A 12,287-nucleotide genomic window follows, 5' to 3' on the forward strand; every position below is an offset into this window, starting at 1 on the left:
GTAGTACCTTAAATAGATATACAGCTAGCTACCTGACGCAAGTGTGAAATCCCAGTCTAGTGTCTAGTGTGAAGTAAAGCACCTTTGAACTGAGACTGTGATTCATTCTTTAGCCCCCTTTAGTGACTTGTTGACTTTAGATGAAAACTAAGCTAGCTGGCATAATGAGTGGTTTTTAAGTGAGTCATCACAACCCCTGTGTTAGGTCACATTATTAGGTTTCAGAATAAAAATGTTGCAATTAACCAAGTACAGTGTAATACTTGTGCAGTGAGGATGCTTCAAAAGAGATACAACTAAAAGGTAAACTCTAGCAAATATGGTTTATCAAATTACCAACCACGACGAGAGGTGGGCAGAGGCATGAAGGGCATGAGAGAAAGAGCGTGGAGGGTGGTAAGAATAAGGAAATGCAGGGTATCATTTCTCAAAGACCTCAAACGACACCAACTGAGCAAAACATGGAGTCCCAGGCACACAGGCACTGGGCTGCACACTGATACCTCTGTCAACACACGCCTGGCTCTTAAGCTCATTTTTGTGCAATACATTTTCCAGATAAAAAATGCTAAATTCTTCTTTTAGATTCAAATAGGTCTTAGTTCATTACTTACATTATAATTAATTCACTTACTTATTAACGGCATATTGTGCTTTAAACACCAGCAGTATGAATGAATCTTTTGAGGTCTTTGTCTGTTGTACTTTTTGCCTGTGTTGTGTTTTTGTGTTTGCAGTGCACCCTGCACAAAAATGACATTATGTTGCCACATATGCAAATAGGAACATCTTCAACACACACATGAGCCATTTACAAAGTTGGCACTCTGCGCTGAAATTCCTGGCTTTATGGTCAAATATACATTATTATTTTCGTTAGTATATGCAATAAAGATTTACATTCTTCCAGTGGAACTCTTCTGAGGGCTGCAACGATTCCTTGATTAATAAATTAGTAAGTAAAAAGGCATCTATAATCTATAATAATAATTCAATAATTGCTGGTTCCTCCTATATAGATCTAGTGGTGGCTCGCTGGTTGGCTGATGGAAGAGCTTTGTGTTCAGTATCTCTCCCACAGTTTAATGGGGGCTGGTGTAGGGACAAACTTTGTCACTACAACAATCACGGAGGATGATCGTCGCTTCTCACAAAAATAAGGATTCCATTGTGTTGCCACAGTGACAAAGCAGTTTTGCAGGTTTCACCTTCACGTCTCCTCCCTCTCGTTTACTCCCACCAAACCAGCCAAACTCCAGTTGAGCATGCTGTCACCCTTACGCTTAACTTCCTTATTACTACTGCTAGTTTCATTCATTCTCATGCAGGTGCTGCAAAGTCACTGGAGCAGCCAAAAGGCTATCGGTGGTGTGGAAAGACAGAGCTGCAGCCTATAAAGGACTTAAGTGAGGCCAACAGGTAGTAGACAGATAAGGCACACACCAAGGCACACACCATGGCACACACGTGCACACACACACATACACACTCACTCTGACCTGAATATGTCACACACACAAAAAGCACCACCAGCTGATTTGCTTCAACAGCTTTTCTGCCAAGATTGCTCTTCTGACATTGGTCATCAAGTCCTACGACCTATTTACTCTTAACAAATTAGGAACGACTGTTTTTCTTCGAAAATCAGATCCAACCTAGTAATTGCATGGTATAGGCCTATAGATACACAATACTTTAAAAACAGACAAAAAGCATCATTGGCATAGGAAATTTGATATCTGAGTAATTGGCTACATCAAACACAATATCTTGGGGCAATAGAGTATGGTTTGAACTGAAACTGTAGGCTACCTAAATGTAATAAGCTACAGAATAGGCCTACTACCCAATTACATAGAACAACAAGGGTAAAAAGGGCAATCAGAATGAGAAAAAAATAATTTAGCTCATGAAAAGCTTCCAATATGGGCTCATCACCATAAAGTTACATTAAAACACTAAAGTAGCAACTCAACCTAATTTTTGGAAAACATTGCAAAACCATCAACGCCTTTTCTATGCAGATGAGGATGATGTCAGACTTTTCCAAACGCTTTGATATCATTGTCAGTAGCCTGCCACAGCGTGACAGTGCTGTGTTACAGGCCTAAACTAGAGCTCTCATAATCAGCTTACTCACCAGGTTGAACACGGTCTCCACAATGTCTCGGTTGGAAACTTCCCCAACTTCCACCAGGTTAGCGAGGACGGCGAATTTCATCCGTATCCCCCTGACAGGCACTGCGGGGTTGAGCGCCATGGCGGTGCCCGCTCTACCGTCCTTTCCATCGCCTGGCTGTGCAGCTCCCGCCTGCTCCTCGCTAGCCATTTGCTAAGGAAGAACGGGACAGGTGGCGTTCACAGGTAAGGCACCTGTTCACCCTCCAATGGTGACAGTGCAGCCTAGGGTTTCACCAAAGGAGAGAGAGAAAGAGAGAGAGGGTCTATCTCCCCTTGAGCTTAGTTGTTGACAGTCCACAGGCACCCAAAGCAAACGTATTCCTCCCCATTAAAAAGGAAAAACAGTTGAATGAATGAGCGACGAACGTGAGCACAAAAAGAATAGAATAATTTGACACTGCGAGACTGGAAATGTCACCGCTCTCCACTCTCCTCTCCACAGTGAACTACTCCTGTCCGTAACTTGATAGCAGGTAATGCTGTTCAAAAGCGGCGAGGAAGAGAGCTGCAGGTAACACAAAGGGGATAGGCAGGTGAACCGGAGTTTCAACCCTTTTCAACCGTTTTCTCAAAAGGCAAACGGGGATACGGCGGCGACTTTAATCTCTTGAAGTTGCTATTGTCACCGAGTCCAGTCACTTGACAGGTAGCGCGCTCGGCAGCAGCACAAAACTCATAAACTGCAGGAGGAAGGGGGTGTGGGGCAGAGACCGTAGGCACCCCCGTTGAAAGTCGACGAAAGGAGCTCCCCGGCAAACTCCTCACACTTGCCTAAATGTCAGCGTTGACCCAGCTGCGCCGCATTCTCTTCCTGATTCACCCCCGGTAGCTTCAGCTCGTCACCGCCATGACAGTGTTAGCTCTTGAGTGAGAGGCGCATGCGCAGTGGGGAGCTGAGTCTGTTGGGCTCACTGAGGCAGGTGTGTCGCTCAGGTGGCTTTTTTCTGGCACGAGACACAATGGGATTTATATATGAATAATAATATTCATAACAATGAAATAATAATCATAAAAATAGTCAACATTAGCATATTTATATAAGCTTTTGTTGCAGGACACACTGACATTCAGTTAATTTGAGTGTAATACTTTTTATAATACCCTAACAAATTATTAACTGTTTTTTATAAGAAATTTGATTTAAATTTGATAAAAAGTGGTTGATTGTCTTCATCAAGGGCATGAAGAATTTAATGTACTTACTTTCTGACTCAACTTACAAACTGCACAAACACTCAATATCTGTCTGCTGTATAATTTATATATTTTTTGTCTGATGTACAATACCCCTGGCCCTTGTTCTCCTCTTCTGTTTCTTTATACTCTGTAGATAGGCCTACATTATGAGTGGATCAATACAACAAATCCCTATTAAAACCAAAGTTACAAGGTGCTTCACAAAGACAATAGGGATAGGCTACTGCACAACATGTGTATAAGGATAGAAAAAGGGGAAATATTACAATTAAAAAAGGCATCATACAGAGAATATTCAATAAAACAAAGTAGGCTACATCATTGAGAGATAAGCAACACATACAAAACAATAAAAGAAACATAAAAAAGCTGGTCTGTACATTTGGGTTTTTAAAATCTTTTTTAAAATGTGGCACTGACTCGGCTGCTCAGATTTTAAAGCTGAAGTTTTTTCCAAAGAGTTGAAGCTAAACCATAAAAGCATGGCCCCCATTTATATTAAGCCTGGACTTCTAAACGTTTTTGGATCTTTTTTTGGGGGGGGGGGTCTCAGGGCAAAGTTAGGACCTAAAATCCCCAAATATAAAGTGGATCTAGGCAAGATAGGGATTTGAAAGTAATCTATAAAATCTTAAACTGAATTCTGCAGCAGAGGGGAAGCCAGTATAACACTGTGCCAGGACTTGGGTGATGCATTATATATTGCTGGTGTATGTGAGGAGTCTTGCTCTTGAATATTTTGTAATAACTTCAAACGAGTAAAGGCTGCATCAGTTACAGGCAGGTGAACAGTGAGTTGCAGTATAGGACCTGGTCTAGGCCAGAGGAAATGAGGGTGTGGATATCCACAGTTCTTCCATTTGTATTCAGTTACAGTGACTTAGGTTTCATCATCCTGACAGGGTTTTAAAAGCAGTGGTGTAAAATAACTTTGGTGCTCTATGTGGGGTACCTGTACTTTACTCAAGCATTAACATTTAAGGCTGCTTTAAAATAAAATAATATTCAACATGTATCATTACATGTCAGAGAAAAACATTGTACTTTGTACTACTTTTTCTTGATGCGATTCTTACTTTACAAGCTACATTAAAATATTCGTATAATCCCATGCATTGTTCTATACTTCACTAAGTAAGATAACATAAACTGCAGCTAAAATCCAAGAACAGATGCATAGTCATTTTAATACCAAACAGCATAGAGGGATTCATATGGTTACTGTATGAACCGCAGGGAATGTTTAACATTGACTTGAGATAAACGAATATGATGAAAAAGCATCAAAGTTATGGATAGAAAAAAACACAATGAGTTGGGTTGAGATGTATTAGGAACTTAGTTTTCTGCAGCAATACAGCACAGTGACAGATGTCTGTGTCCCGAGGCAGCGGAAACCAAACATTAAAGCAAAGTGACAGCTCTGCTGCGCTTGCCTTTTCAAATCACCACCAACAACCCATGCCACGAGAGATGTTTACAAAGCTGGATAGATGAGGGAGCCAAGTTTCATCCACCCGTCATTGCATTGAGTAAAACCCGAATCAAACCCAATCTGGAAAGTTATGATACACACTCTACATGTATTTAACATTGTGCATATTTGAAAGTATTTTTCATCTACGTTCTCTGCTCATATACTGCATTGTGAGTTCATATTATGTCTGGATGCCTCAGTAACTATGAGTGTATGTTGTGTTGCCACAGAAGCCGCTGCGTCACAGTAACCACTGACCTCCCAGTAAAGAGTAGCTGAGCCCTGGGGACTATGGGAGTCATGGAAGCCACCCATGAGACGCAGTCAGTCGTTCCTCCCTGATGTAACGACCTGAAATCAGCAGACTTGTTCACTGCAGCCCAAAGGTAAACCTGCTTAAATAAGGCTTTGAAAAGCATTTACTGACCTTTTGAATTGTACATGAACCATGCCTTATTATTTTGTTCCGGCTGGGCTCTGCAGAGATAATGAGACGATCTGTGGCAGAGCAATTTTTTTTGTTACTGTGATCATCATCTGTTTTGCTATCTTTCTGCCATTCTGTTCGAAGTGATCAATTATCTGTGCAGAAAAAGATAATTCCTTCCAATGATATAATGTCAAAGGAAGCAGTCAAATCAATGAGCACTTACCAAGAGGCTACATCTTTTGGATTGTGCCAGACTAAAGTTTGAAAGATTGATTTTAAACACTGTAAAAGAAGGAGAAAAGTACATTAATGAAGACAAAATACTATTTAACATATTTAACCTGTAGTTAAAGCCAGCAATTTAATCTTGATGCTGATACTGAAAAACAAAAAAAAACTTAGCAATGGTTCTATGCCTTTGGGTGATAGGGTATTTGTAAGGTCTCAAAACATTTTAAGGGTGAAATTTAATTTAATTGGTGTCACCACTAGCCGTATTGAAGAATAGGAATGGACAAATGAGGGTGTCTCTGCTGCAGTGTCTTCCGCTCTGTCTAATGGCTACACCGTATTTTTATGTCTTAAATGTACATTTTGTTTTTCAAACATTATTGCATGCACAGAAACTCTGCATTTATCAGACTTTTGTATAGATAGGAATGTGTTTACTCTAACAAGGGTCTGATCAACAGTCAGAGGATGATACTGCACAGAAAAAATATGAGCAGGCTTTTTTACTATGATTGTAACAGACAAAATGATTCCCCTTTGATACAGTAACAGTGTGGGTGGATAATAAGCTACACACCTATGATGCGTAAACACACCTAGAGACCGGTTCTACCTGCTCAGAGGTTATGGTGTTTTTTTAATGATCCAAGAAGTAATCATTGCACCGTTACAAGATAAAAACAATGTGGTGTGCCGTGTGCATTATATGTAGGCTATGGAAGCAAATAAATGCTGCAACAGTTTGAAATATATATAGAAATTAAATACAGCCACCGTTGTATTACTGAATACCTATGTGTTATTCTACTTTGAAAACAATTGCTCTAAATGTATGTTGTTTGAATTTCCGTATTTTATATCTTTGCTTTTCAATTTAATACAATTGTGGTAGGCCTATGTCTTCACAGAATTTCATGAAATCCAGAAAATTAGATAGGATATATGCCTATTTCGTAATGATTTAATTTCACAATAAGGTAGCCTATTCAGTTGCTTAAAAAAATCGAACGAGTAGCCTTCGGGAAAGTATTCATTTGTGTCCACACACAACCAAGAAATGTAGGCTATTTGTATCAATCCATGGACCTTTTATAATAGTCGTCACATCCATGGTATTAGCCATTTACCGACATTTACCAACAGAGGGCGCCAAGCGAAGACACAGGAACTCGCGAGACAAAACAAATCTCACGAACTCACGCTGTCCCTTTATTTCTCGCGGTACTTCGTATTTCCTCCTCTTTCACTCCCTGTAGCCAACATGGCAGTCGGCAAGAATAAGAGACTGACCAAAGGCGGCAAAAAAGGTGCCAAAAAGAAGATGTAAGTACTAAATTCACACATGTTTACACGACACAGGCTTTGGCGAATGTACTGGCCTCACTTCGGTGGAAAAAATGTGAAGGATGAAGCCGATTTCTAATGGATGTTACCAGGCCGGTCCTAGTCCCTTCGTCGCCGGCCTCTATGGCGCTGAATGGAGTAGTAACATGCTGTGTCTCTGTATTGTAGTCTGCGCTGTTGTAGGCCACTTGGTTATAAATTCAGTTAATTGACGCATACCTCTGTATATTAGTCTAGTGATTCTACTTAAGGAGGCTTTAAATGGCTAGACGCAGAGTTACGTTTAATGTCAGTATGAGAGAGAGGCTATCAAATGTTAGCATGGCTTAGCCGAGCTTACCAAATAACATGGAAGTCTAACGCCACATCAGCTAATTTGGATAATGATACTGAATGACATAATGCAAGTAACTCGAGTGTATAGTGAAGACTTGTTTAGAGAATATTTAGTATTGAATTGGTCAGACGTTAATTCTCCATAATGTCTTTTGCTGCTAACCTAAGTGTTAGCCTTTGCAGTGCGTGCTTAGCTTAGCTGTGTGCTTAGCAGACGAATTGACTTGACATTTCTGCCTTCTGCTCTTCTCCTGCAGTGTTGATCCTTTCTCCAAGAAGGATTGGTATGATGTCAAAGCACCAGCCATGTTCAACATCCGCAACATCGGCAAGACCTTGGTCTCCAGGACTCAGGGAACCAGTAAGTCCTGTCTTAATCATTCTTTCATATATTTGTGCAATATCATTCAGCTGTCATCTGTACATTACTAAAGGTGATGGAGCATGTGCTGTTAGAGCTGCACACACACAGTCACTATAAACACTTTTCTTTGTGAAATGCTTCTGGAAATATAAATACTGCTTTGTCCCATTCATTAGGTAGTTAATTCTTCTGTGTAATTTACTCTTATCTGCTTGGTTCTGTTATATTTACTCTTAAGCACGTGGCAACATTTATAAACAATAATTTGTATATAAAATCAGACTATAGGTGTGCTCCATCCTCATGGCAGGATCATTGACTAAGGCTGCACGATAAATTATAAAATTCATAACTCATTGCTGAATGAGGATTTACTTTTCATTTTCCTCAGCTGCATGCTGACTTCTTTGCTTTGGCACAATCCCAGTTGCTTTATCATGGACACTTAACTTAAATTAAGCTAGTTTCTTAACATTTTTATCATTTGCACATGCAATTAAATAATTTATATTAATTCTCCTGCTGATGGGGATATTGACACTTGGTAGTCTGCCACTGATTTCAGGTTTTGCCATTGCGTTTGTTCCCACATGTTTGCCTTTCTAACTTGTACCCGTCTTTATCAACCATTTTAGGAATCGCCTCTGATGGTCTTAAGGGACGTGTGTACGAAGTGAGCCTCGCTGATTTGCAGAACGACGAGGTTGCCTTCCGTAAGTTCAAGCTCATCTCCGAAGATGTTCAGGGCAAGAACTGCCTCACCAACTTCCATGGCATGGACCTCACCCGTGACAAGATGTGCTCCATGGTCAAGAAATGGCAGGTAATTATCATGTTTTCATGCTCTGAAAACTTCATTCTAGCCAATGTTTTGGCAATATGACTAAATTCATTCTTTATTCTTCAATGGTTTTTCTTATATTTTTGAGATTCTGCTGTTAACTTTTAGATAAAAATTAAGGGTGACTACACGACAAATAGGTTGAAGGACCAGTGGTTGTGTAGAGGTGAAGTTGTGACTGAAGGCTGGAGTTTTGTTTAATATTAGACTGTCTGGGAATATCAGCCGTTGCGGCTGCTTCAGGTGCTTGACAAACTACTGTGGATATGGTAATAAAAACCGGTCTGAAATAATAGGGCTGTGCGATATATATATCGTCTGACGAAACAAAAACGTCTATCGTTTCATTTTATGCAATATCGTTTATTTCGTTATGTTGCAAAGCCCACTCTTTAGGACACAAACTATACATGTAGCTCGCAGTTAAGTTACTGTTAGTTAAACCAAATTTCCTACAGCGCAACTTCACATTAAAAGCCTTTAACATGTGAGAAATCAAAGTCAACTTTGACTTTTATTTTGAAGCAGAAACACTTAGCACTTCCTAGCCCCGCTGCGCTTCCATCACACTACTTCCGCCCGACCACACCAGGCATTTCTTGCTTGTGTGACAATCAAAGTTCATTTCGGACACTAAAATCCATCGGTAACAGACCTGTCTGTGATTGCACACGTGTAGACGAATTTTCAGAGGATCATATATCCCCGCTGACAGAGCAGTCGAACCGACGTCACCCGGGCAGCGCTCGACCGGCTCGCGGGGGGATAGCAGCCGAGCTAGCGAGCTGTTATCCCCACGGGCTGTCGCGCGCTTCCCGGCTCGCAGTAATGTGCGGCTCTGCTGCTCTCACAGCGGTGAGAAGCTCCTGCGCGCTCCGCGGGGTGAATTTACAATCCGCCTCAGCTAAAGAGGATAGCTCCATTAGGCTAATGAGCTAAGCTAAGGAGGAATCCACCAATTCAGTCAATTCTGTGCCCTGAAACCCCACACGGCCCAAAACTACTCAAATGTCACATTGCAATGTTCTATTTTGTTGAATGCTTGAAAATGTGCGTTTTAATAAAAGCTGAAAATAATCAAATATGGGTTAATACTTTATTTGTTGAGTATTTAATTATTTATATTAAATATTTATTAATTGAATTTACAGAAAATATGCTATATCGTCAAATGTATCGTTATCGGGATAAGAAATTTCTATATCGGGATATGAGATTTGTCATATCGCCCAGCCCTAGTCTGAAATGCTTATGGATGCATTGACATTTCCCAAGGAAAAAGCATAAAAACTTAATGTCTTTGTGCTATTATGTCGTAAGCAGTCATCATGTTAATGTACTGTTTTAGTGCGAGCTGTGGAATTTAATACTATTGGAGTGCATGGGTTTCGCCGACGTGAACAGCTTATAAATGTAACTATGAATCAGATTTTCAATGGTCTTGGAATTTGAAGGGAACTTACTGTAAAGGTGTGATTTTTCAGCTGTTTTGTAATTGTGAGGAATCTTGAACATCAATCTCAACGTGACCATTGGTCAAGAGGTGATGGTGATATACTGGTATTGTAGTCATGTCACGAATACTGGTTTCACAGGATAGTTCTCCACTAATGGCTGCCCCAGCAAGAGCCGTGCAGCCAAAAACACTTTAGTTTGGAATTTAATGTCCCTTTTTTCCTCTCTTTTTGACATCTATGAAAGTTTGGTTGCTGTTTTGACGGAAATGTCAAATATATTTGATAGGTGTGATTACTGGAAGAAACGCTTAAAATTACTGTAATCGATACACAATTTTGAGGCTCCTAATACAAGTGGGTATCTGTACATTATTCATCCTGTAGTTATTTCACAGTGTAGAGATATTAAATAACTGTTCAGTATCCTACACCAAGTATAAAAAAAATTGTGTGGAGTAAATGCTGTGGTCAGAAGCAGATTGAAGGGAGGTGAGCACAGCAGAGGTTTACCACAGTTAGGTTTTGAAGCACAGCGACTATAATCCATAATATCACAAATGGAAATGTGGCTGGTTGAGATTATTATGGCAATTTTCCTTATGAAGTCTAATCAGAAGAACATATTTTCTTTCTACTCAGACCATGATCGAAGCCCATGTAGATGTGAAGACCACCGACGGCTACCTTCTGCGTCTGTTCTGTGTTGGTTTCACAAAGAAACGCACAAACCAGATCAGAAAGACTTCCTACGCCCAGAGCCAGCAGGTCCGTCAGATCCGCAAGAAGATGATGGAGATCATGACCCGCGAGGTGCAGACCAACGACCTCAAGGAAGTCGTCAACAAGCTGTAAGTCCTGGCCCCTTTCTCCTGGCCCTTCATCATAGTTGTTTTAAGCATCGAGTTCCTTTGAAATTAAATGTCTGCGCAAACTCAAAGCAATATTAGTGCATGCGAGTAGTAGCTTAATTGCAAAAATAAAATAGCCTCTGGTATTACATTTGTCAATTAATACATTTGTGTCAAAGTTCTGTCACTGATGACCTGTCTTACAAGTGGTAATTGTTCTCAAATGCATGTATTTGGATGGCGTTTCCTGGTGTTAAACATGCCCGTTTAAGTACTTTTTTTGTCACTGAAAGTGGCCTGAATTGTGATTAACCTTTGCATTATGTTTTGTGTCATGTTCAGGATCCCAGACAGTGTAGGCAAAGACATTGAGAAGGCCTGCCAGTCCATCTACCCACTACACGACGTCTACGTCCGCAAGGTCAAGATGCTGAAGAAACCCAAGTTTGAGTGTAAGTGATGGTTGTAACTCTGGCTATCAGATTAGTTTGAGTGTAACATCTCAAATGGGGTTGATGGGTCACATATTGCAGTATTTGAGTTAAAACTTCCAGCTGCTTAATGTGTCTTATTAACCTATTTGTTTTTTTGAGCCGGAGTTAATGTGTTTGTTTTGTGTTGCAGTGGGCAAACTGATGGAGCTCCACGGTGAGGGCGGTGCCAGCAGCGCTGCAAAGCCAGTTGGTGACGACACAGGAGCCAAGGTGGAGAGGGCTGATGGTTATGAGCCACCCATCCAGGAGACAGTCTAAAACACCTGACAGATTTAATAAAAAATGTAAATGACCAACAAACTGTTCAGTTGTATTTCTTTGCATAGAGCATTGTATAATCTATGACATCAAATCTACACTGTTCCAAATTATTATGCAAATTGGAATTAAGTGTCATAAACATTTAATTTTTTGTATTTAATTTAAACTCATGATGGTATTGTGTCTCAGGGCGCTTTGGATCATTGAAATCAATCTCAGACACCTGTGATAATCAGTTTGCTAAGTAAGCCCAATCAAAGGAAATCTACTTAACAAGGACGTTCCACATTATTAAGCATGCCACAGGTTTCAAGCAATATGGGAAAGAAAAAGGATCTCTGCTGCCTAAAAGTGTCAAATAGTGCAATACTTTGGACAAGGTATGAAAACATTAGATATTTCACAAACTTAAGTGATCATCGTACTGTGTAGAGATTTGTGGCTGATTCAGAGCACAGACTGGTTCGTTCGGATAAAGGTAATCTGAGGAAGGTTTCTGCCAGACAAATTCATCGAAATAGGAGAGCAGCTGCTAAAATGCCATCACAAAGCAGCAGACGGGTAGTTGAATCTACTGGTGCCTCTGGAGTCCCGCAAACCTCAAGGTGTAGGATCCAGAAGTTTGCAGTTGTGCATAAACCTATTATTCGGCCACCCCTAAACAATGATCCCAAGCTGAAATGTTTGCAGTGGGCTCAGGAATACATGAAGACTCATCTTTAAACAGTCTTGTTTACTGATGAGTGCCGTGCAACCCTGGATGGTTGGTGAATGGCCACAATGTCCCAACAAGGCTGCGACGTCAGACAGGAGGTGGTGGAGTAAT

The 12,287-nt window shown here is 40.5% G+C and overlaps 2 protein-coding genes across 4 annotated transcripts in view; one reads left to right on the forward strand and one right to left on the reverse strand.

Moving 5' to 3' along the window:
- lrba (LPS-responsive vesicle trafficking, beach and anchor containing) overlaps positions 1–3,021 on the reverse strand; it is a 191,588-nt gene extending 188,567 nt beyond the window's left edge. For all 3 annotated transcript variants that reach the window (XM_080029557.1, XM_080029558.1, XM_080029556.1), the window contains exon 1: positions 2,141–3,021. In XM_080029557.1, the coding sequence (XP_079885683.1) occupies positions 2,141–2,329 (189 nt within the window). In that variant the 5' untranslated portion in view covers positions 2,330–3,021. The remainder of the gene's footprint in view (positions 1–2,140) is intronic.
- A 3,694-nt stretch (positions 3,022–6,715) lies between these two features.
- Positions 6,716–11,500, forward strand: rps3a (ribosomal protein S3A). The gene is made up of 6 exons (XM_080029271.1): positions 6,716–6,839; positions 7,454–7,557; positions 8,196–8,383; positions 10,498–10,706; positions 11,049–11,158; positions 11,331–11,500. The coding sequence occupies exons 1-6, from the start codon at positions 6,778–6,780 to the stop codon at positions 11,456–11,458; spliced, it is 801 nt and encodes a 266-aa protein (XP_079885397.1). The 5' UTR covers positions 6,716–6,777; the 3' UTR covers positions 11,459–11,500.
- The last annotated feature ends 787 nt before the right edge of the window (positions 11,501–12,287 follow it).

This window comes from Ammodytes marinus (genome assembly GCF_949987685.1).
Source record: "Ammodytes marinus genome assembly, chromosome: 6".
Classification (NCBI taxonomy): Eukaryota; Metazoa; Chordata; class Actinopteri; order Uranoscopiformes; family Ammodytidae; genus Ammodytes; species Ammodytes marinus.